Source organism: Juglans microcarpa x Juglans regia, chromosome 3D (assembly GCF_004785595.1).
Source record: "Juglans microcarpa x Juglans regia isolate MS1-56 chromosome 3D, Jm3101_v1.0, whole genome shotgun sequence".
NCBI lineage: Eukaryota > Viridiplantae > Streptophyta > Magnoliopsida > Fagales > Juglandaceae > Juglans > Juglans microcarpa x Juglans regia.
In genome coordinates this window covers 39,656,187-39,679,531 of record NC_054598.1, presented here as the reverse complement: position 1 = coordinate 39,679,531, position 23,345 = coordinate 39,656,187, and the positions used below count along the sequence as shown (strand labels likewise).

General features: G+C 38.8%; 1 protein-coding gene and 1 long non-coding RNA gene across 2 annotated transcripts; one reads left to right on the top strand and one right to left on the bottom strand.

Moving 5' to 3' along the window:
• Positions 1-1,868: 1,868 nt before the first annotated feature.
• On the top strand, positions 1,869-9,845 carry LOC121254458. Its single transcript, XR_005938646.1, has 3 exons — positions 1,869-1,879; positions 5,840-5,844; positions 9,681-9,845. It is a non-coding gene; the product is annotated as an uncharacterized LOC121254458 (long non-coding RNA).
• On the bottom strand, positions 7,381-23,001 carry LOC121254457 (mitogen-activated protein kinase kinase kinase YODA-like). The gene is made up of 12 exons (XM_041154502.1): positions 22,692-23,001; positions 20,757-21,593; positions 19,871-20,599; positions 19,271-19,358; positions 18,990-19,052; positions 18,102-18,262; positions 17,914-17,989; positions 17,605-17,664; positions 17,407-17,514; positions 16,914-17,153; positions 8,536-8,627; positions 7,381-8,401 (listed from the first exon to the last, which is right to left on the bottom strand). Exons 2-12 carry the CDS (start codon positions 21,302-21,304, stop codon positions 7,921-7,923), a joined length of 2,646 nt encoding a protein of 881 aa, XP_041010436.1. The 5' UTR covers positions 21,305-21,593; positions 22,692-23,001; the 3' UTR covers positions 7,381-7,920.
• Positions 23,002-23,345: the final 344 nt, after the last annotated feature.

Genomic DNA, 23,345 nt, shown 5'->3' with positions numbered 1-23,345 from the left:
ATTGGAGGGTGTAAAATGCAAAATGACACCTCGCCTGGTTGGAAGCTTTTCTCTTTTGAAAACTCAAACTAATTGGTATAATATAATAGAAAAAATGAACAGTTTGATTTCAATTATTTTTGTTCGGTTTATGCACGTTATGATATATATATATATATATCACTATGCTATATAACATTTTTAGAACATACTAATATATTATATGCATAGAAACAAACTAATAATCTAATAATAATAATCATAAATAAGAGTAAGTTTATATTAATATTTTTATAATATGTATAATATATAACAAATAATTCATTTCAATTCGGTTCAAATTGAGATGAATAAAGCCAAAAACCAAAAACTGAACCTAAAACTTAAAAACTTTGATATTCAAACCAAAATCAAACAAACTCATACAGTCAATCGGGTTGAACTGATTGATCGGTCTAGTTTTTATTATTATTATTATTATTATTTATAGGTTCGTGATGCTGGTAGCGCGATGGGGGCATGTGTCCAGACAACAATAAGAAAATAAAGATAAAATCAAAGTTGAGATGGTAGCTGCCACACGTACCTGTGAGGGTGGGTATCTCAGTTCAACATATAAGTGTTCGGAGGTTTGTGGTAGCCAATGCGGTAACCTTAGTTTGGTAACTTAGAATATCTCAATATATGGAAAAAAAAAAACTACTGGAGCTGGTCCTTCTTTCACCAAGTGAAAGTGATATTTTCTCTCTAGGTTTCATTGGAAACTTGGAATTCTTCTCTCGGGCTCTAGTCTATAGAGTTGTAAGGAATGGATAGTGACATATCCAGAATGTGAGAGTCTTAAGCTTACTGATGAAGAACAACATGAGGTGGAGATTAGTGAGCAAGACATCCTATTTTCGGCTGAGAAGAGTAAGAAATGCATCATGGCGGGTGTAGTGGTAGACAAAGAGATCAATATAGGTTCTTTCAAAGCAACATTGACAAAAGTTTGGCAAATAGAGGGTAAGGTAGTTTTCAATGAAACTAGAAGGAATATGTTTCTGATTGAATTCAAGGATGTAACTGACAAGAAAATGATCATGCATGGGCGTTATTGGTCATTTGACAAGTTTTTGACTTGTTTAGATGATTGTGAAGGGGAAGTTTCACCAAAAGATATGCAGTTTACGTATGAACCTTTTTGGATCCAGTGTCATGATTTGCCTTTCCTAGGAATGAATTATGGCACAGGTGAAAAACTAGGAAAGACTGTGGGAGAGGTTCTCAAGGTTGATATGCATGGGAGTGATTCCAGTTAGGGGAAGTATTTATGTGTAAAAGTCATGGTGGACATTACTAAACCTTTGGCCAAAGGCTGGTTTATATCTCTTGGGGAATCAAAGCATTGGACCCTTTTCAAATATGAAAAGATGTCAAACTTTTGCTACCGATGTGGGGTGATCAAATACTCAATTGGAAGCTGTGATAAAGTGGAGTTGGAGTTGATTACATTGGAGAGCTTTAAACATCACTATGGAGCATGGTTGAGGCAAGTAGTAGATACTCATATTCCAGTGTAATTCAGGAGAGGAAAGGTGATTCCTATGGAGTTTCATCGAAAGGTGATCAGAAAGAAGTTACAGGCGAGAATCTCAGGGAAGCTACTCCAAAAGGAAAGGTGATTCCGAAGGAGGCAATCTCGGAGGGTCATAAGCTTAATCTTATAAATGTAGGAGTTGATCAACAGTTTGTGGCCAATTTTGGTAACAACATTAATGCTTACTTTGTAAGGGAAGTTGACTAGCTAAAAGTGGGTGAAGGTGCAGCAGAGGAAGAGATTGAACTAAAATCTCGGATGGAATTAATTGGCACTCATCAAAGCATGATCAAAGGGGAACTAAATGACATGGAAAAGGTGGTAGCAGGCACGCATGGGGAGATTTTCAAATTTGCTAATGGACAGGTCAATAATGCTTCTCGTAATATGGGTAAAAGTAATAAAGGTGAAAAAGGCCAAAACAGGCTTTCTAGTTGGAAGAGGATGGCTCAGGTAGGGCTAAAAATGGTGGAGGGTATGACACTTGGTGATAGTATGGTGATGGAGCTAAATCCCTTAACTAGGGAAAGGAAAAATAGATGGAAGAAGGTGATATTGGCTATGGCTGTTGAGCAGCCCTGCTAGTCACCATGAAACTCTCATGCTGGAACTGCTGAGGGCTTGGGAACCCTCGGATAGTTTGTGAGCTTCACTTATTGGTGAAGGAAAATGTCCCAAAAGTAGTGTTTCTCTTTGAGACAAAATGTAAAAGAGAGAAAGTTGAGAAGATTAGAAGCAAGTTGGGTTTTGCTTTTAGCTATGTAGTGGATTGCAAGGGCAAAAGTGGGGGTTTGGCAATGTTGTGGAGCATGGATACAAAGGCTGAGTTGTTCTCTTATTCAAGAAGTCATATCTCCTTATTGATGTCCAATATAGAAGATGATAGATAGTGGCACTTAACGGGGCTTTATGGAAATCCAGCAATGGAGCAAAGAAAGGAGAGTTGGCAATTGCTGAGGTTGCTCAAGCCTAATAACCAATGCCCTTGGCTGTGTATGGGTGATTTCAATGAGATTCTGAGCAATGATGAAAAAGTTGGAGCAGCAAATAGACTTTTCTTTCAAATGGAAAGGTTTAGAGAGGCTCTTGATGACTGTGAGCTAAGTGACTTGGGCTTTAGTGGTTCGAGGTTTACATGGAGTAACAAAAGAAAGGGCACGGGATTCACAAAAGAAAGGCTGAACAGAGTACTGGAAATAGTTTCTAGCCTATTTTATTTGAAAACAAATTAATTCAAGTTCTACCAGTCATTAACTCTGACCACTCTCCATTGTTTGTTCATTGTTATAACAATGAAGAGGAGTTTATCCATCACAAGAGATTTTTCAGGTATGAGGCATTCTGGTCTAAGAAGCATGAGTATAAAGACATTATCAACATGGCATGGAGATCTTCTTGGGGTAGAAACAGCAAGATGGGCAATGTGAAGAAGGCTTTGAACTGTTGTAGGAATCATTTAAGTGTCTGGGCTAAAGCCTCAAGTGGGGGATCCTAAAAAACAGTTTGGACAAAAAAAGGACATGATTCAACAAATGCAAGATATGAATACAGGTGATTTCAATGATACTATTAAATATCTTCAACAAGAGGTGGATGTAATATTGAAGGATGGGGAGCTAAAGTGAAGGCAAAGGAAAAAGCAAAAGTAGCTTAAAGATTGGGACAGGAACTCAAAGGAGGCAAACCAATACCATTAAGAAGATTTCTAATGAGAGGGGTGCTTGGGCTAATAATTAGGTGGAAGTCAGTGAGTTGTTTCAAGTTTTTTACTAGAATTTGTTTAAGACTTGCAACCTAGGGGAATTGAGGAGGCATTGGAAAATCTTGAACCTGTAATAACTACTGAAATGATTTGAGGCTTATGAAGGTCTTTACCTATGAGGAAGTGAAAATTACAATTTTTTATATGAATCCTCTAAGCTCAATAGGTCCAGATGGGTTCTCTATAGGTTTTTATCAAGACAATTGGGTGTGATGGATAATGAGATAGTGGCTGCAGTGAAAGAGGTATTAGTGTCCAGAAAAGGCATTGAGGAAATTAATGAGACTTACATTGCTTTGATCCCAAATAAGAAGAACCCAACCTTAGTCTCTGAGTACAGACCTATTAGTCTATGCAATGTTCTTTGCAAGATAATATCAAAAGTTATAGCCAATAGATTAAAGAAAATTCTCCCTGATATCATTTCTCCATCATAGAGTGCATTTGTCCCTGGCAGATTAATCTCAGACAATATTATTATGGCCTATGAAGGTATGCATTCCATGAAACATAGGATGAGGGGCAAAAAGGAATGATATATGGCTCTTAAACTAGACATGAGTAAGACCTATGATAGGATTGAATGGAGGTTCTTGGAAGTTGTCATGCTCAAAATGGGGTTTGAGAATAATTGGAATGAGTTGATATTGCAGTGTGTAAATACTGTGAAATATTCACTTTTGATTAATGGTTCTCCACAACAAGGCTTCTTTCCCTCGAGGGGTTTGAGATAAGGGGATCCATTATCCCCTTATCTCTTTATATTGTGTTCAGAAGTGCTTGAAAACATGTTGGATAGAGCTGAGAAAAAGGGATTTATCTTGGGTTTTCCTTTTGCAAGAGGGACTTTGTTAGTGAACCACCTCTTTTTACAGATGACAGCCCACTTTTTTGTAAGGCCTATATACTGGAGTGGAGCAAATTATATAGTCTACTTAATGCTTATGAAATAGCTTCTGGTCAAAGACTCAACTTGGATAAAACCTCAATATACTTCAGCAGTAATACTAGAGCAACAACAAAAGAGGCAATTCTTTCATCAGCAAGGTTGAGAGAAGCCAAGTCTTATGAGAAGTATCTGGGACTACCATCCTATGTGGGGAAATAGAAGCTAACAACCTTTAAACCAATCTTGGACAGTATAAGGAATAGAATGCAGAATTGGACAATGAGGTTTTTATCATAGGAAGGCAAAGAGGTGCTCTTGAAGTCTGTTGTGCAAGCTATCCCAACCAATTGTATGAGTATTTTTTAGCATCCCAAAGCTATCTTGAATGGCATCAATAACCTCATGCAAATTTTTTTGTGGGGTACTATAGGGGACAGATCCAAAGCTAATTGGCTTCCATGGAAAAAGTTAGGCCAATCAAGAGAGGCGGGGGAGGGGGGTCTTGGCTATAGAGATTTTGAAAATTTTAATGTGACCCTCTTAACAAAGCAAGGATGGAGGTTAGTGCAATAGCCACATACTCTAGCAGCTAGAGTTTTAAAGGTAAAATACTTTTATAGAACTGACTTTCTGCATGGTAAGATGGGGAGTAACCCTTTCTATTTATGGAGGAGTTTTATTGTTGTTAAGCAAGTATTAACTGAAGGTCTATTTTGGAGCATAGAGAATGGTGAGTCAATTAGAATTTGGCAAGATAAATGGATCCCTCGGCCATTAACTTTCAGAGTTCAGTCCCAAAGGAAAGTGTTAGATGCGGGGTCACTGGTGAGCTACCTAACTGATAAATAAAGCTGTGAGTGGAAGGTTTCTATGGTACAGGAAATTTTTGAACAAGAAGAGGCAGATCTGATTAGAAGGCTCCCTATAAGTGTCAACAATGCCTCGAATAAACTGACATGGAGATGCATAGGGGATGGAAAGTTTCCAGTCAAGAGTGCATATCATTTAATAGGTGAACTGGAAGGTTGTGGTCAGGGTCAATCATCCAGTGGATTCTCTAGACCGAAGGTTTGGTCTCAGATTTGGAAAATGGAGGTCACTAATGCTACCAGAATGTTAATATGGAGGGCCTGCCATGAGTCTATCCCTACAAAGCAGAATTTATTCAAGAGAAGGATGGTTGAGTCTCCACTCTGTCTAGTGTGCAATATTGAACCAGAAACTGTTAATCATGCATTGTGGTCATGCAGATCAATCCAAGATGTGTGGGGCTTAAGTTCAAGGAAGCTATAAAAGGTTGTGGTAATGGAGTCTTCATTCAAGGAGTTAATATCTCACCTGTTATCAATCCTAGATAAGAATGAAATAGATGAGTTTGCTGCAATTGTATACTAGGTGTGGAAGAGAATGAATAATCTGGTTTTTTAGAACAAGTTTTGGGATCCATGAAAAGTAGTCAAGCTTGCTAACCTAGTTGTTTCAGACTTTAAGGTAGCAAACCTGGCACAAGAAGTTGAACTTGCTAGATTAAGACAGTTTGTTTCTCAATGGAGTGCCCCACCTCATAACGTATACAAAGCTAATTGGGATGCTATTGTTTATAAAACACATTGCAAAGTTGGGATTGGAGTAATGGTTTGAGATTGGGAGGGCAAGGTGGTGGCTTCACTCATATCACAAAAAGACTTGTTTCCATATGCTCATTTGGCCGAATCATTGGTTGCTCTTAAAGCTGTTATTATGTGTCAACAGTTGGGTTTAACTCATATAATGCTAGAAGGGGATGCACAACAGGTTGTGTTGGATCTTAATGGTTCAAACCAGAAGTAGAACTCAATTGGGATGATTCTTAATGATGTTAAATCTTTTTTGTTGAAGATGGAGCTGTGGTCAGTTCACTATGTCCCTATGACTTTAAATATTGTGGCTCATGTATTTGCCAAGTATGCACTTAAGAGTATTTCTATGCATCAACCTATAACCGCAGCACACCTCACATTTTTTTTTTCTCATGTGCTGCGGCTATGGGCTGATGCAAATACATTTTCATGCACTTAAACTCTATGAAGAGAGCATTATTTTGGAGGGTCTCCCTTCATGTATTCATCCATTGAGATTATAAGTTGAATAATATGGCTTATTCATTTAAAAAAAAAAAAGAATATATCAATATATCTATGAATAATAGTGAAATGATTTGAGTTAAGATGTCTATTGTATTTTGAGAAATAGAAGAAAAAAAAGTTGAATAAAAATACGATAATACTATTTAGCCCCATGATTTTGCCCCCTCAACTTGACCGCCCGTGTATTTTTTTTTTTCTTAATGGTTAAGAAAGTGACTATTAGTGAACTTTTGTATCTTTTTAAAATGTTTGAAGTATGTTTGAAAGAAAAAGGAAAAAAAAAAAGTGCAATTGCACTAATGGTAACTTTGAGAGGGCAAATTCATTCGTAGGATTAAGTAGCATTACCCATAAAATATTATAAAGTTAAAATATTTTTTAAATATAATTTTTTAATATAGTTCATTTTGAAATTTGAAAAAATTGTATTATTTTTTATGTTTTGTTTAAAAATTTGAAAAAATTGTAATAATTAAATAAAAATGTTAAAGATTCGAAATTATCTTTAATTGATGTTTGGAATGAAATATTTGAAAATATTTTATAATATTCTGTACAAACCATTAAATGGCAATCCGAGGGCAGAGATATCAGCTGTGGTGTCAAGGCCCCTTCAATTGTATGTACAAATACTTTTCTTTCTCTAAGCAATTGTACAAATACTTGGACAGTCTGTAATATTCATTGAGTTTGTTTAATGAAATCTTTACCCCTGGGAGTAGGTACTCTGAAAGTCTGAATATCCTCAATTTGCGAGTTTACTTCTTTGTTTTCTTACCCATTTTCCTTAATTCAGGTTGAATTTTAATTGGTGGATTAAGTCACAGTTGGAATATATGTTATACGTTCAAACAAGGCAATAAATCCACTTTCTTTTTCCTCGTGTGTATTTTTTTAAACAGAGATAAAATAGAACATGTTGCAGTATATTTGCTGATGTGGAAGTTTCCACCAAGCATACATGCAACAAATAAAAGAAAGAGAGCGAGAAAGAATAGTCTCAGATACCAATTCGATCACTATTTTCTTCTATACGATGACGATCTTGAAAAAAAAATAGTTATCATCGACGCGATTTTTCTTTTATAATTTTTATTTTAGGTACTGAAGGAACTGCCACGCATGTCACCAGACGTTCACAAGGAAAAAGAGTGCTTTACCCATACCTCAAATCCGTCAAGCATTAGGTGACAATTTAAGCACTCAACTTGTACAATGTCAATGCCGCATCAATCATGAGAAGCTACGCAAGACAACTGGCTCCCTTTCCAGGAAGTGAGCTCCATGTAATTGGCCAGGTCAAACATCCACTACCGTACTGGTTTCATTATATAACCTGGCTTGTTTGATCACTGGATGATCTGAATGCCATAAGTCTCCACACCAAGCCACTGCGCACACTTTTTCTGCCACCAGCCACTTCATTTGCCACGGATCCAACCTTATTCCAGGGATTCTGTTGGTTAGGAGTCCTTACTGGAAAAACTAGCTTCCTTGTCGGCTAAAATGATAATTACATTGATCCAGTGAAGCGGAAACATAGTCTGACAGGGCTCTGAAAGGTAGTCCGCGACTATGTGTCAAGTTATATACCATTGGTGCGACTGGACAAAGGAGAGCTGGGACTCAGGAGCTGCCTAGACACGCGATCAGCCAAGACGGACTGTCCATCATACAACTCGCCATGAGCAGGCCTTCCAAATTGCTTTCCCAAAACACCATTTTCACTGGGGACCAGTTCTGAGAATATATAAGGCTCCGTTTGAATTCCTTTAAATATGTCCGGATTTGACTCATGATAGGAGGGGACATTGATGTAGAAACCATTTGGGGGCTTTTGCATGCTTCCAAAATCCTCTGGCAAATAAACTGACTGTTTCAGTTGATTAAATGGAATGCCACTACCACCACCTGTGAGAGGTGTGGATGAGCCTGAAGTGGTTCGCGGGCTAGATATAGGAGAAGGAGACATTCTTTCATTCAAGTGTTGTGGTGATCTTGAGTGCAATAGAGGGCTTCCAATAGGTGAAACAGGGCATGATATGTTCCTTGGAATATGGATCTCACTGTAAATAAGGACAATAAAATCAGACAGTTGCTATTGTGAGCGCAAGTGCCCGTGTGTGTGTGTGTGTGTGTGTGTGTGTGTGTGTGTGTGTGTGTGTGTGTGAGAGAGAGAGAGAGAGAGAGAGAGAGAGACCTGACATGGGAACCGGTTTTTGGGACTCTAGATGAGTGAAATGCAAGTCTATCAGAATCCAAGGTGGAAAGATTTCTTGCTTGCCCAATGCCCTGAAAAGATCAGTAAAGCAGAGCAACAGTTGAAAATTGGAGGCATATATAAGAAATCAAAAATAAGAATAAACCTATTTGCAGCCTGTTTATTGACACACCAAATACACTGCTGATGTGGAAGTCTGCCGCATCAGCTTATATAAAAAACTGTTAGTATTTTAACCCTTTTTTTATAAATATAAAGGGTCTCACTAAGTGGTATGTTATGCACCAAGCCAATAAATAGCACAATCTATGCATACAAACACACACTCGCACAATGCAATAGAATTACATCCACATGAACCAACTAGCAAACAAAGTTTTTATGTAAGCATGCAAGTGTATTTGTATACATACCAGAATTGCCCCTCACCACACCTTACTAAGAAGTTCTTGGATCACTTGGACTTGGACTCGAACCTTTTTTGTTTTATGCATTCTATTTGGAGTATATTTGCACTACAATTATGAACTCTTTAGTATCTCATCTTTTATTTGAACCACCCAAACGCACAAAAAACCTCACCAGTGGTCTTGTTTTCCTTTCCTGCACAATGACCTGACAATGCTCATCAGCTTTTCTTTTCTCCTTTCTTATCCCACTATTTACCTCACTCCTGCATATGTCCTTCTCCTTGCATTATATATTTGCCCTGATGGTCCTGCAACTTATCTGCCTGTTCTAATAAGGTATATTTATTTCCCGCCAAATGACTTTGATTTCCATTCTCATGCACTGGATGTAGGCCTCCCAACTGGACTAATGTCCTAGGAGTTTTGAGCTCCCAAGTTCTTTGAGCTAAGCTCCCCTGGTGCCCAGCCAATACGGTTGTCCTTAAAAAAATAGGACACTTTGTAATAAGAGAGGATCAGCTTAAAACTCCTAAAGAAAATTAGCAAACTTGTGGTTTGGATAGTGAGATGAGATGAAATGGTTTTAGATGAAAGTTGAAAGTTGAATAAAATATTGTTAGAATATTATTTTTTAATATTATTGTTGTTTTGGGATTTGAAAATGTTGAATTCTTTATTATATTTTAATGATGAGATGATATGAGATGAGATGAGATGAGATGAAACGCTCTCACTATCCAAACGGGACCTAATCGAGTTTTATGAGCAGCATCCTCTAATCTAATATCTCTCTCTTTCTGATACTCGGCCTAATACAATCTGTCTCACGCAATGTCTTATCACCACACCAGCCCAACTCACTGTTGTTTCCCACCAGGCCTAGACTTCTGACTTGTAATGGAATTTATGTTAAAGCAGGGTCTCTCAATTTTGTCATTCTTTGAAGACAAATCTAAATACAAAGTCTCCAAAGTCAGGAAAACGAAGTTGTCTAGCCTTCCATTCCCAACCTCAAAATGGACAATATTTTTGAAGAGAAGAGTTCTACATACATTTGATATAATATTTCTCTGAGCCAAACCCTCCAGTCATAAGACATATAAAGCACTCAAAGTAATAAAATACATGTGAAATCTTCCTACCGTACACAAGTTATTAGCCAAGTTCATAGAGATTCCACTCTGACATAAATCATACATGTAATTTGTAACAAAAACAAAGTGGCTAACATCTATAACATGTATAATTTCTGAAGCATGAGCTTCGCTCCCCATTGAACCACGTCATCCAATTTACTCTACAAATTTAAATATTTTGATTTAAAGAAGTTTTGAAGACGAAAAGTTTCCCAACATTTTACGATAATTTATTCAATTAAAAAACAGAGAAATGCTTAATGTACAAAGGAATTTTATAAAAAAAATAATAATAAGTGCTTACAAACTAATGTGGCTTATGTTTTATATTAGATTTATCATGGCTTTAATTTTTTTAATGCTTATCTCTCCGTACACTTCTCTCTGGATGGGTGTTTGACCGTACCATTGGTTAATGCGCTCCATGAAACGTGTAGTGATTGAGTCTAAGTTGTTTGAGGTGAGAAGGGATGGTCGACATGTTTTATTGTGTGAAAAGGGATGGAAAGTGGTGAAGAATATGAGAGTGGGGTTGGAAACAGCTCGGTGGTTTTACAGAGCCTTGGAAGGGTGTTTGAAGGCAGCAGGCAAGGGGTTTTATTCTGCCCATAGGGATAGGGACAGAGGCTACATTGTGCAATGTGCTTCAACTCCAGACGCACATACTTGGCTTTGGTGGAGTATGGAGGAGGGGGGCGATAGAGCTTCATCTTTGTCCCCGAAGATAGAAATGGTGTGGGATGGAGGAACTTAATGGTAGCGTTGTAGGAAGTCGGTGGAGGTGGTGGTCCTGTTTCAAAGGAGAGGTCTACATTAACTCAGCCGTTGTATGGGGAGCATCATTCTTCGTATAGGGAGGCTCTCCTAGGTCGGAAAGAGGGGCCTCAAGACGTGAAGAGGGCAGAACTGGCAGGGGATTTTGCCCAGGCCAGGCGGTGCTGCATTTTTGGAAGGGGGTCAAAGTCACGAAGGGGAAGACAGAATTGTTGGTTTGTATAAGGAAATCCACTCTGCCTTGTCAGTTATGGAAAGTCAATTGGGTGAGCTGACTGATAAAGTTCAGTGGCTGAAACGATGTGTTTTGGGGCAGGAATTTGTGGGACTCGGTTTTAACTAGTCAAGGGGCCTTAGCGAAATGGGCCAGGGTCAGCCCAGAGGGCCCAATGAGGCACTGAAGGGGAAGGGGAAGGTCTTGTCTGGAGGGGAAGGGGAAGTGGGCCTAGGAGACGGACCTCAGCCCATGGGGATGCAGCCTAGAGATCGAGGCAGCGTCTGGCGAAGGAAGTTGCAAGCTATTGTTGGCCCATCTGCAAGTGGGCACAGGCCATCATCGCCGACGAGGCCTCAGACGACCTTGCTGCAGGCTGTCACTCCTTCGGCGGCAGCCATGACACCAACGGCACCATCTATAGTGGACGATGAATATTCACAAAAAGGTTCGATGGAGGTCGCCGATGGTGTACCTGCTCTCAAGTCATCAGGACCTGCACAGAAAGGTTCGACCGAGGTCGCCAGCATCTCCTCAATGTCAAGCAAGGGGCTCTGTCTACTGGGGAATGAAGTTTCAGGGGAGATGGTTGCGATCTAGTATTGCAGACCATTCTCTCGTCAAGGAAGTTGAGGTGTGCACAGACCATGTTGCCGATCACCAGCGAACCTTCAAGCATGCCTCAGGTAATGCCCCTGGCGTCAAAAGTGACAGAGGAGGTCTTGGAGGCACTAGAGGTCGAAAAAGATGTGTCCTTTGGGAAAATTTTGGAGGATGGGGAGTTGGTTGAGGGGTATTTCAATTAGGAGCTATGGTTGGTGGATATGGAAGGGGGGATTGATGAGGGTCCTGGGTCATCATCAGAGGTGTTGAAGGAGGCTGAGGCTGCGTTTGGATGTTGAGCTGAGCTGAGCTGAGTTTGAGTTTTTTATAAATAGTAGTGAGTTGAGTAGTGGAGGCAATTATGTGGGGCCCATCTAAACTGAGTTTAAAGTGTGTTTGGATGTTAAGATGAGTTTAGTATTTTTTATGAAAAATTGAAAAAGGTTGTAGGTCCCATGTATAAAGATGTTTTAAGTTGAAAAAGGTTGTGGGTCCCACGTGTAAGAAAGTTTTGAGTTGAAATGAGTTTAGTAATTTGAGAGTTAGGTGTTTGGATGTTAGACTCAGTTTAAAGTTAGACTGAACTCAGCTGAGCTCAACTGAGTTTGGGAACCAAACGCAGCCTGAGTCTATAGTTCAGTCAGTGGATCAGCTTATGGTCAGCGACATAGAGGGTGATAAGGATGAGTTGGAAAGCCCTATCCCGTTACCCACTCTCTCTCCAAAGCAAGTGTACAATTTAACATCCGACTAGTTGTTAAAAAAAGTAGAGGAAGTTCAAAAGTGTGGGAATATCGTTTGTTGGGTATGAAGACCAGTTTAAGGCCCTTTTAATTGCGATGGAGGCAAGGAGACCTACAGCCCTGAAATCAGCAGCGAAACAGGACCGGGGGTTGAAACATCTCAAAAGTTCTATTAATTACGACAACAAGGAGGGAAGTGTGGGGAGGGAGAGGTTGAAGAGTAAGGGGATTTCGTTATTTAATGAAGCCTAAAATCCTTTCTTGGAATGTAAGGGGGATCAATGAAGTGAACAAACGTCTCCGCATTAGATCCCTCCTTCGTAGCTAGAAGGTTGACATTGTTTGCCTTCAAAAGACTAAGTTGTGTGGTATAAATAGATACATACTCTGTAGCCTGTGGGGTTGCTCCTTTGTTGGGTGGTGTCATTTAGCTTCATCAGGGGCTTCGAGAGGTGTGTTGGTGATGTGGGATAAGAAAGTGATGGAGATGGTCGAGGATTGCATTGGGGTGTTCTCAATGGCTGTATCTTTTAAGAACATTGAGGATGGGTGGATGTGGGCTTTAGCTGGTGTGTATGAGCCCAATGTAGATAGAGACAGAAGTTTTTTGTGGGAGGAATTGGAGGGTCTTCATTCCTTATGGGATTTACCTTGGGCTTTTTGCGAAGATTTTAATATTGTTCGGTTCCCTAGTGAGAGGGCGGGGGCTTCTACGTCGACATGTGCAATGGAAGCATTTTCAGAGTTTATCTTTGACCTGAATCTTGTGGATCTTCTACTGGTAGGGGGGGCCTACACTTGGTCCAATAGCCGAGGGGGGTCCCGGCTGGACAGATTTAGTCTCTTCTTCTTGGGAGACGCACTTTCTGGACTTGTCACAAAAGGCGGCCACGTGTTTGTTCCGATCATTTCCCAATTTTGCTTGATTGTGATGGGGTATTCGTGGGGGTAGGCGTTCCTTCAAATTTGAGAATATGTGGCTGAAAGTTGAAGGATTTGTGGAGAAGGTAAGGGCTTGGTGGGATAATTATTCTTTTGATGGTACCCCTAGCTTCATAGTGCCGGGTAAACTTAGGGCTTTACTACGATTTAAAAAAGTGGAATGAAGAAGAATTTAGACATACGGAAGTGCAGAAAAATATCCTTTAAGATGAGTTGCAGGAGGAAGGGGTAGTTAATGCGGATTCCTTGCTAAGAAAGAATGTGGTGGTGACCGAAATTGAGAAAGTTTTGTTGATGGAAGAAATATCTTAAGAGGCAAAAATCAAGGGCACTTTGGTTGAAGGAGGGGGATAAATGTACTAAGTTCTTTCACAAGGAAGCTAATTCACATAGGCGCAACAACGCTATTGAAGTCCTCCATTCCGGTTCAAATGTGTTACATTCTCCCGAACAAATCCAAGACCACAGTGCAGTATTATGAGGATCTCCTTGTTGAAAAAGTAGAATGGCGCCCCAAACTTGATGGTTTAATCTTTGACCAGCTGGATTCAGATGTAGCAGGTTGGTTGGAGAGGTCGTTAGATGAAGAGGAGGTGCATCTTGTGGTGAGAAGTATGTGTAAAGACAAAGCCTTGGGTCCGGATGGTTTTTCTATGGCTTTCTTTCAAGAGTGTTGGGACATAGTGAAGGAGAAAGTGATGCAGATTTTTCTTGCTTTTCATTCTAGTCAAAAGTTTGAGAAGTCACTAAACGCCACTTTCATTGCTCTTATTTCGAAAATAGTTGGTGCCTATGAATTGAAAGACTTCCGGCCTATTAGTTTGGTAGGTGGGATCTACAAAATCATATCAAAGGTGTTAAACTCATTTCCAAACCTCAAAATGCCTTTGTAAGGAGCCGGCAAATCCTGGATTCAGTTTTAATATCAAATGAGTGTTTGGACAGTCGGTTAAGAGAAGGCATCCCGGGGGTCCTTTGCAAGCTCGACATGAAAAAGGCCTATGACTATGTGTGTTGGGATTTTCTCCTCTATATGCTTAGAAGATGTGGTTTTGGGGATAGGTGGTATGAATGGATTAAACATTGTGTTTAGACCGCTCGGCTTTCGGTCCTAGTCAATGGAAGACCATGTGGTTTTTTTCAGTCTTCAAGGGGTTTGAGACAAGGGGACCCGTTATCTCCTTTCCTTTTTGTTATTGAAATGGAGGCATTGAGTCGTATGGTGGAGGCTGCCGTAAGGGGACCCGTTATCTCCTTTACTAGGTTGTAAAATTGCCTCTCTTCCTATGAAATATCTTGGACTCCCCATTGGGGGCGTCTTTCAAAGCAAAGAGTATTTGGGATGGAGTGGTTGAGAAGGTTGAGTAAAGACTATGATAGAAAGCGGTTATATCTATCGAAAGGGGGGAGATCAACCCTCATCAAAAGCACCCTTTTCAACCTTCCCACTTACTATTTTTCTCTCTTTCCATTACCGGTGAGTGTGGCAAACCGTATAGAAAAGTTGTTTAGAGCTTTCTTGTGGGGTGTCATGGGGGAGGAATCTAAATTTCACCCTGTGAGTTGGCAAAGGTTGAGCTGTCCAATTGCGAATGGGGGGTTAGGGGTGCGAAATTTGTGCGTTCTTAACAAAGTACTATCAGGGAAGTGGTTGTGGAGGTACCAAATGGAAGGGAACTCCTTGTGGAGAGAGGTTATTAATCATAAGTATGGTTGTGCATGGGGGGGATGGTGCTCTAAAGAGGGTAGGGGGTCTTATGGAATAAGCCTGTAGAAATTCATAAGAAAGGGATGGAACACTTTTGAAAAACATCTCAAGTTTCAGGTGGGCGATGGAGCACGAACCCGCTTTTGGTTCGATGTATGGAGTGGGGAGAGTCCTCTTTGCATAGCTTTCCCAGTTGTTTTTAACCTGGCTGGAAATCAGCAAGCTCCAGTTTCAAAAGTACTATGTCATGCCAAAGGGATGGTCACTTAAAATGTCACTTTTACAAGAAATGCTCAGGACTGGGAACTTGAAGAACTGGCAGATTTTTACAGTTACTTGTATTCAGCAAAGCTAGGGCTAATGCGGGTGACCGTATGTTGTGGACTCACACGAGGAGAGAAAATTTTACTGTTAAATCTTTTTATAAGGTCTTGACAGTCCTACAACCCACTTTCTTTCCATGGAAGAGTATATGGAAGGTATTAGTTCCATCTAAAGTTGCTTTTTTTACTTGGACAGCTGCACATGGAAAGATTTTGACGGTTGATAATCTAAGAAAGCGAGGTATGATGGTCACGGAGTGATGCTACGTGTAAAAGAAGTGGGGAATCAGTAGATCACTGGCTTTTACATTGTGAGGTGGCTGGAGAGTTATGGGCTAGTATCCTTAGTAGAGCCAGGTTGAGTTGGCAAGAATGTGGTGGACCTATTAGCATGCTAGAATAGGTCTCATAGTAGCGTCCAACTAGCAGCCGTATGGCGGATGATTCCTTTGTGCTTAATGTGGTGTTTATGGTCGGAAAGGAATGACAGGTGCTTTAACAACAAGGAGCGTGCAACGGGGGAAATCTGGAATTTTTTTGTATTCTCTCTTTTCCAATGGTTTTCTGTTGTTGTATTGAAGGGAGAAAATGTTCATGAGTTTTTATCTTCTTTCTAGCATCATAGAATGTAATTAGGTGTCTCACTTTATATACTTACTGTGTACTTGGGCATTGCCTAGTTTCATTCACATCAATAAAGATTATTACTTAAAAAAAAAAAAAAAACTAATGTGACTTTATATGATACATTGGGTTGTAAAACACATTTTGATGTAAAGTAGATATCACGTATCACATTTTTTTTATCAGCAATCTGAAGCATCACATTAAATCACTCAGTTTGTAAACTTAATTTTGTAAAATCAATTTGTAGATCTAGCACTTCTAAAAAAAGACTCTTTCACCCTATTGTAGTTATTGATTCCCCATTATTTAACCCTTTAGCTTCCCCGCCACTTAACTCTTCTATTCTTTTATTATTACTAATTTATTTTTTTATAGGTAAAAAAAAATGTTATTATTACAAATTTTTCAATAAAGAAAAAGAGATTATTTATCTTATTGTAGCCATTGACCCTCCATTACTTACCCTTATGACTTCCCACCATTTAACACTTCTACTTTAAAATCTTTGTATACTCGACGGTTAATTGTATACTTGCCATGTACACATGCTTTGCCTAGATTCTATTAATAAAATTCTTTCGTACTTCTAAAAGCACAGCTAATTATACTTGCAAAAAGAATTAAAAGAATACTTATAAAAAAAAAATTAATTCTGTTGTTTAAAGTATTTTTCAATTTATATGACTCCCAAGTCCAAATACCTTTTTTGAAGGGTCATTTTTCTTTTTCCTGTTTTTATGAAAAGAAGATTATATGAATGTTCTTGCATTCTAGACTCTTTGAGACTGATTTTGGACAATTGATGCATGACACTCGGGTAAACATACTCACACATCGTGCGGGTCCACAACTAGTTAAAGTAAATTGAATTTCATACCAGAGCTTTCACTCCATTTGTAACCACAGCAGGCGGAGACGAAGGCTCTGGGCCCAAAATAGGTCTTTCCAATGGTGCAGCATATTTCACAAAAGGGTGCTCCAAAAGCTCGGCAGCTGTAGGACGATCGATTGGATTGCGTTGCAAACATCGCCAGACAAAATCCTTCCCATCTCTTGAGAGGTGATCTGGAATTGCTGGGAGTTCCTTGCTATTACCAATCTTAAACATGGCAGCAACCTTCAGACAATAACATGCAAACATTACACGAGAGATTAAAAGGATCAACACCAGAATCTAAAAAATTCACTGAGATTCATGCTTCCAATATGTTAGACAATCCTTGACTAAGTGAAACTTTGATGAAAACATTCAAGGAAATAGCGCCCCCCCCCCCCCACCTCCCCCTCCCCCCCCCCCCCCCCCCCCCCCCCCCAAACAAATGCTGGCAAGAGATGAATTTAAAGCTTCTATCTTTGGTCTAAATCACTACCCCTTCGTACTGGCTCCAAGGTGGTTTTGTTGTAGCCATTTCCAAAACAGTGCACCCAAGACTCCAAATATCCACAGCAAGGTTGCAACCATTTGAATTTTTTATAACCTGGGCAAACAATGCACGAGAGTTTTGAAATATACAATTAAGAAACATGTTGCTATTAAGGGAATATGCTAGCACCAGAAATATTCTGACCTCAGGTGCCATCCAATAAGGACTCCCCTTGAAAGATAATGGGCACGACTGCCCAGCAATCTACAAGTCACAAACAAAGTAAGTTGGGACAATCAGTGTTGACACAACCTTGCAATGAATGTTAAACATGCATTAATTCGATGTTAAATGTTTTTGAGAAGTCTGGGAGGTGATGTTGAGGGTTGTGTAAGCACAATCTTCCATTTTAATAATAATTCCAATTCACAAATTTCATATGCCAGAATGAGCACTCATTTGCTTTTATTACAATCTCACTTTAAATAAAAAATTGATCATGCGTACACTTACATGCTTGGCCATCCCAAAGTCGGCCAGCTTCACACGGCCAATTGGGTCTACGAGTATATTTGCTCCTTTAATATCCCTGAAAGAAATTCAGCTTAAGAAGATTAATGATGTTTAAAACTTTGGTCAATTACAGCAGAAAAATTTTATATCTTGCATTAGATAAAAAGAAATTGGGTGACTCAGTTCACCTGTGAACGGTATTTTTTGCATGCAGATATGCAAGCCCTGACAAGATTTGTTGAGTATAACTCCGAATTGCTAGTTCACCAAATTGTCCATAGTCTTGGAGAAGTTTAAAAATGGAGCCACCAGAAACATACTCGAGGTATATATAAAGTTTGTCACCCACCTGTCCAAGGAATTTATAAAACTAATGTATATGGTATAGAAAATTATAAATATGATGTTGCACATGATGACACATGATGAGCACTACCACACACCAATATATAGCAGGGTGTAACTAGGTTATTGAAGTGACCAAAAAGAGTCAGAATCCCAAGTTTTTGAAAGTTGGGGACCACCTAGGGGCAGCTCAATAGAAATTGAAGGCAAAATTTAAGTGAGTTACTATTAATTATAATATAATAAAATACAAATTATTATATCAAATATTTTTCAAACTTCTCAATAAAACGAGGCTTTATTTAAAATATTTAAATAAACTTTTTTGAATTTATATTTAATACAATAATTTAAAATGAGGCCTCATTATAAATTTTGTGCCTCAATTTAGCAAGATCTTAGAAAATAATTATTTAAAATATAAATTATCCATTGTATTAAATATTAAATTTAGTATCATGAGGCCTAGCACACATTGAGAAATATAAAAATAATTTAAATTTCTATTTAATGAAATGGTTTTTATATTTTTCTAACAAAATTAAAATAAAAAACATCTTTATTTTTAATTTTGGGGGCCTTGCATAGGGTGGGGCCTTAGGCAATGGCCTAAGTGGCCTTACCCTCAAGCCGGCCCTGGGACCACCATCAAGCACGGACTGTTTCCAGAGTTTATGCAGGATGCTTAATGCATCAGATGTACATTAGCAAGATATAAACATTAAACCTACCGTTTTAGTCCCATAATACTGCACGATGTTTGGATGTCGTAAACGGCTCAACAAAGCAATTTCCTGCCACAACAGAATGTAAGAACTTCTTTCAAGCAAAATATCAAGCAGCTAAATGGCTTGTTTGGGCAAAGTTATAGAAATTCACCAACTTAATGGTTCAAACAATAGACAACCTCGGATCTTTTCTTTTTGTATAAAAAAATATATATCTGAGATTGTAGATTGTTTGAACTATTAAGTTGATGAAAATCTCTAAAATCTATTGGAAATCAACTTGCCTGCATTAATTGCTTAGCACTTTCCTTAGACTTCGCATCATCAGAAAATAATGTGACCTCCTTCATTGCACACATTTCGCCACTTTCACTAAATCAATCAAGATTAAAATTAGATATTCATAAACTCCATTAATGAACAATAAAAGGGGAGGGGGGCAGGGGAATGGGGGATATTGGACTAGGTATGCACAGAAAACATCAATCTTATTGGACAACACAAATGATCACTGATGCAATGGATAATCGAAGGATTAGGCTAACATCAGACTTGTGTACTCATTTCACTCGCATGTTGAAAGTGAAATAAGGATCAAGAAAGTGTATTCCACAAACTTTATTTTATATTTTGATACATAGACAGCTCAGCTAGGCATCATAGTGAGCCGAGAGAAAACTGCAATGGGAAAAGTGGCTTTCTGAGAAGCCATTTTTTTTTTTTTTTTCCTTTTTATCAGATCCTCTAAACATAGACACCTTTACAACATCCATATTAAGGGATGAGGACCCGGGTATCCTAGAGGACCCATTGACATTTACGGGTGACTAAGGAAAAATTTACAACATAGTGGATCAAAGCATCTTGTTTTTTTGGGTATATACCTGTTAAAACCAACATAAACATGTCCAAAAGTGCCTCTACCTAACAGCTTCCCTTTTTTCCACCGGGAGCCAGGACTTGCTGGATTCTCCGCCCTTCCTGGACTTCGTGGTACAGAGGGAGATGTTGCTGCTGAATTTGAGTGAGAAAAAGGAGAAGTATTGGAAATTGTTATAGGAGGAAGTGGTAAACGGTGACTTTGTTGTTTCGTATCATCAGGCCAACTCATCTGTGAGTCAGTGGATGTCCCTCCGGCTCTAGGATGAATAGGAGTAACAGCACCACTATGGATTCTGGAGCTTGGTCCAGGGCTAGTCATTCGAGGACTCCGCACAGGCGAATACTCTGGGCTGCCCCAGCTTTGTTGCCAAAATATCTGTCCTGACATTGAATTTTGCCCAGAGTTTTGACCTGAACCTGGACTGGAGCAGTGACCAGATCCAACAAAAGTGATATCTGGATAAGTCTTCCCAACGCAAAAAGCAGAACTCGTACCTTGCTCACAGCCAGAAGCTCTAATTGGACTTCTGGAAGGACTTGACATGGAGCTGTCGGGAGCACTGAAGAAAGCACCATTATAAGGACCCTGTAGATTTGGCACATGACTGCTTAAAGGTCTTTTTTTAGGTGATGTAGGGGAAGAAAGATTACTGAAAGGAAGGTTAGGTGGTTTTTTTCCTTCTCTTGAGTTCATTTGCGCAATGCTAGAGGATTGATCCTTGAGCTTCAAGCTTCAGAAAATATGCAATAAAATTGTCAGAGATGACTAAGATAAAAGGAAGATGACAGGTAAGCATAAAAGCTAAAAACAACCCATAGAAACCTATGTTTATATGAGTAAATATCAGCAATGCGGTGTTAAAGTGGGCGTGTTAGATGCAACCACACCTGGAAGGGCTGCCTGCAGCAGCTCTAGTCCCAGTGTCAAAATCAGTTGCCTGAGGACTACGATGATGTGAGTCAGCTAGGTCATTGCTATCAACGGAACTCTCACTAGAAACAGAAGCATTGACCACATCTCCATCTAAATCCACAGGATTTGACCTGCCATGAATGCATCCAGGTCTTGGAAGAGGCAGTGGTTTTGAGGCTTCTTCTAACCTAGGTTTTATCGATATACTAATTCCAGAATCTGTACGACCAATACTGGCAGAGTGTACACCAGGAAGTGGAAGTGGATGAGCATGAGCCCTTTCAGCAAAACTTTGACACCTTGCCACATGTTTGGAAGGAGAAGGTGATCTTGAATCTAGGGGGGATCGAGACCCCTTCTCTGAAACCGTGTCACTGCAATGTCTTTGAGACCCTCCTGATCTATTGTTTGCTTTAACTTCAGATGGACTCTTAAATTTTTTGTGTAATGTGTCAATGAAACTTTCCTTGCTTGTTTTCTTCTTTGCTTCTTTGGATGATGACTTCCCCCACCATGAAGGCATATTTTTTTATACTTTATATTGAAAATTTAAAGAATCAGCAAAGTATAGTTCTGCAGGAGATCCGTTTTTCAGTAACCAGATTGATCATATAACACCTATACATGAAGTTAATAACCAAGTACACAATTTCTACAACAATGAGAGATTTGGAAGGATCAATTATCTCCCTTCCAATCTAGTCCAAAAATGACTTCCACCAATAAGAAGCTTTGGGAGGACCACAATTACCAATTCAGAATTTTAGGCAGAATTTTGGAATAAGGTTCACAATTAGTAACACAACTGAAACCTGCAGAAAGAGAAGCAGCATGTTAGTTTTTTTTTTATCAGTAAAAATTAAAAAATTAAAAGAAGCAGCATGTTAGTTTTGGAAAAAGTTCATGTATAGAATTAATGAGCACCAAAGCTATGTTTACTTTGTTAATCATGCATGAATTGAAATGCCCAAAGAACTTCTATAGAAGAAATAAGCACAAATTACATATAAATAAATAAATCTTCTCAACAACAAAGCACATGCCTGTGCGGATGAGTGCATGGTTGAGTGCATCTATCACATTTATCAGTAATCTGTCATATGGATGTTAAAAAATGATAACGATCAGTGTGTAACAACATTTCCGACAACAAAGTCTTTCAAAAATTTGTTTTGATCTGAATATATTGGACACAGGCACCAGCACAACCAACAGACATACCCTATTTGCGTGATACCATTGGTTTAAAGTCAAAACCTATTTGACCTCGCTTTTGCGTCACCCAAATAGCACTTAAGAGTAATAAACTGATGGGAAAATCAACTTCTTGGGTACAAAACGTCAGCATCTACTCCCTCTATTGAAGAAAAATAATAATTTTTCTCCCAATACATATTCAGGTGCATTTTCTTAACATAGATCTTCCCCACTCTTAATTCAAAATATAAATCAACGTGAATGTTTCACTAGCTTAAATCGGATCAAACTCATTCATCTCCAACCCAAAAGCATTAATGCTCTATTGGTTCCCAAGAAGATATGCACAACCAAGCATATTACACGATCAAGTTTCAATGTTGATCATTCGGGTTTTCGGGCAACCAAAATCCCACTCTACCGAGAGTTACTAATCCACGCATTTGGCTCAGTTGAGAAAGCTACTCCATGAAACAAAATACAAAATAACGCAAAAATAATACTCCCAACTTTATTTATAATTTTCCTTCCCTCTTACCGCAATTTTCTTCCAAAAATAGGATCCTAATTTGCTCAAAAACATTTCCTCGTAACACAGATCTACTAATAAACTTAAAAAATCAATAGAGAAAAGAAGAGAAAAACTACACTAACTAGTACTAACTATTCAGGAAAAAAAAACTAAAATCAGACAACAGCAGAGGTAGGCTTACAATAAATACTGAGAGCTGTGAATCTTTGCTAAACCCAACTGATAAATTTAGCAAAAATCTGAGTCATATAAATTCCTTGAATCTTTCCGTGATTGGGGAGGTTGAGAGCAGAAAGAAAGAAAACCCTAGAAATGTGAAATGAAGAAAATTTGCATACAGGGATTTGGAAGGAATTTTTTGAATTGAAAGCTTAAGAAAGAAACTAGCAGAAATAAATAAAAGAGCTTGAAAGAGATCGCGTTGGGGGTGGGGGTGGGGGTGGGGGGGGTGCGGGGGAAGTATGCTGTTCTGAGCTGAGTTAAGACATGGTGTCGTGTCCGAGCGTTGATTTTTAAGATTTATAATATAATAAAAAACTATTGATGAAATATATAATTGAGATTATTTAGTTATTTGGGATTTTTGGTTTCTTTTTTAGCAGTTATCCTTCTTCTTTATCTACTTACTTTTACTTTATCTACTTACTTTTACTACCTTACTCTTTTTTCTTTTTTCTTTTTTCTTTTTTGTTAATGCTCTTTTAGTTTAGATTCTTGTTTTCGATTTTTTTTCTTTGTTTTTTTTTTTCTCGTTTTTTATTCCATCCACCTCCCATATTCTCAAGCGAACAGGCACCAAATTTTGCCGTCTGCCGAAAACAATAAACTAAATAAA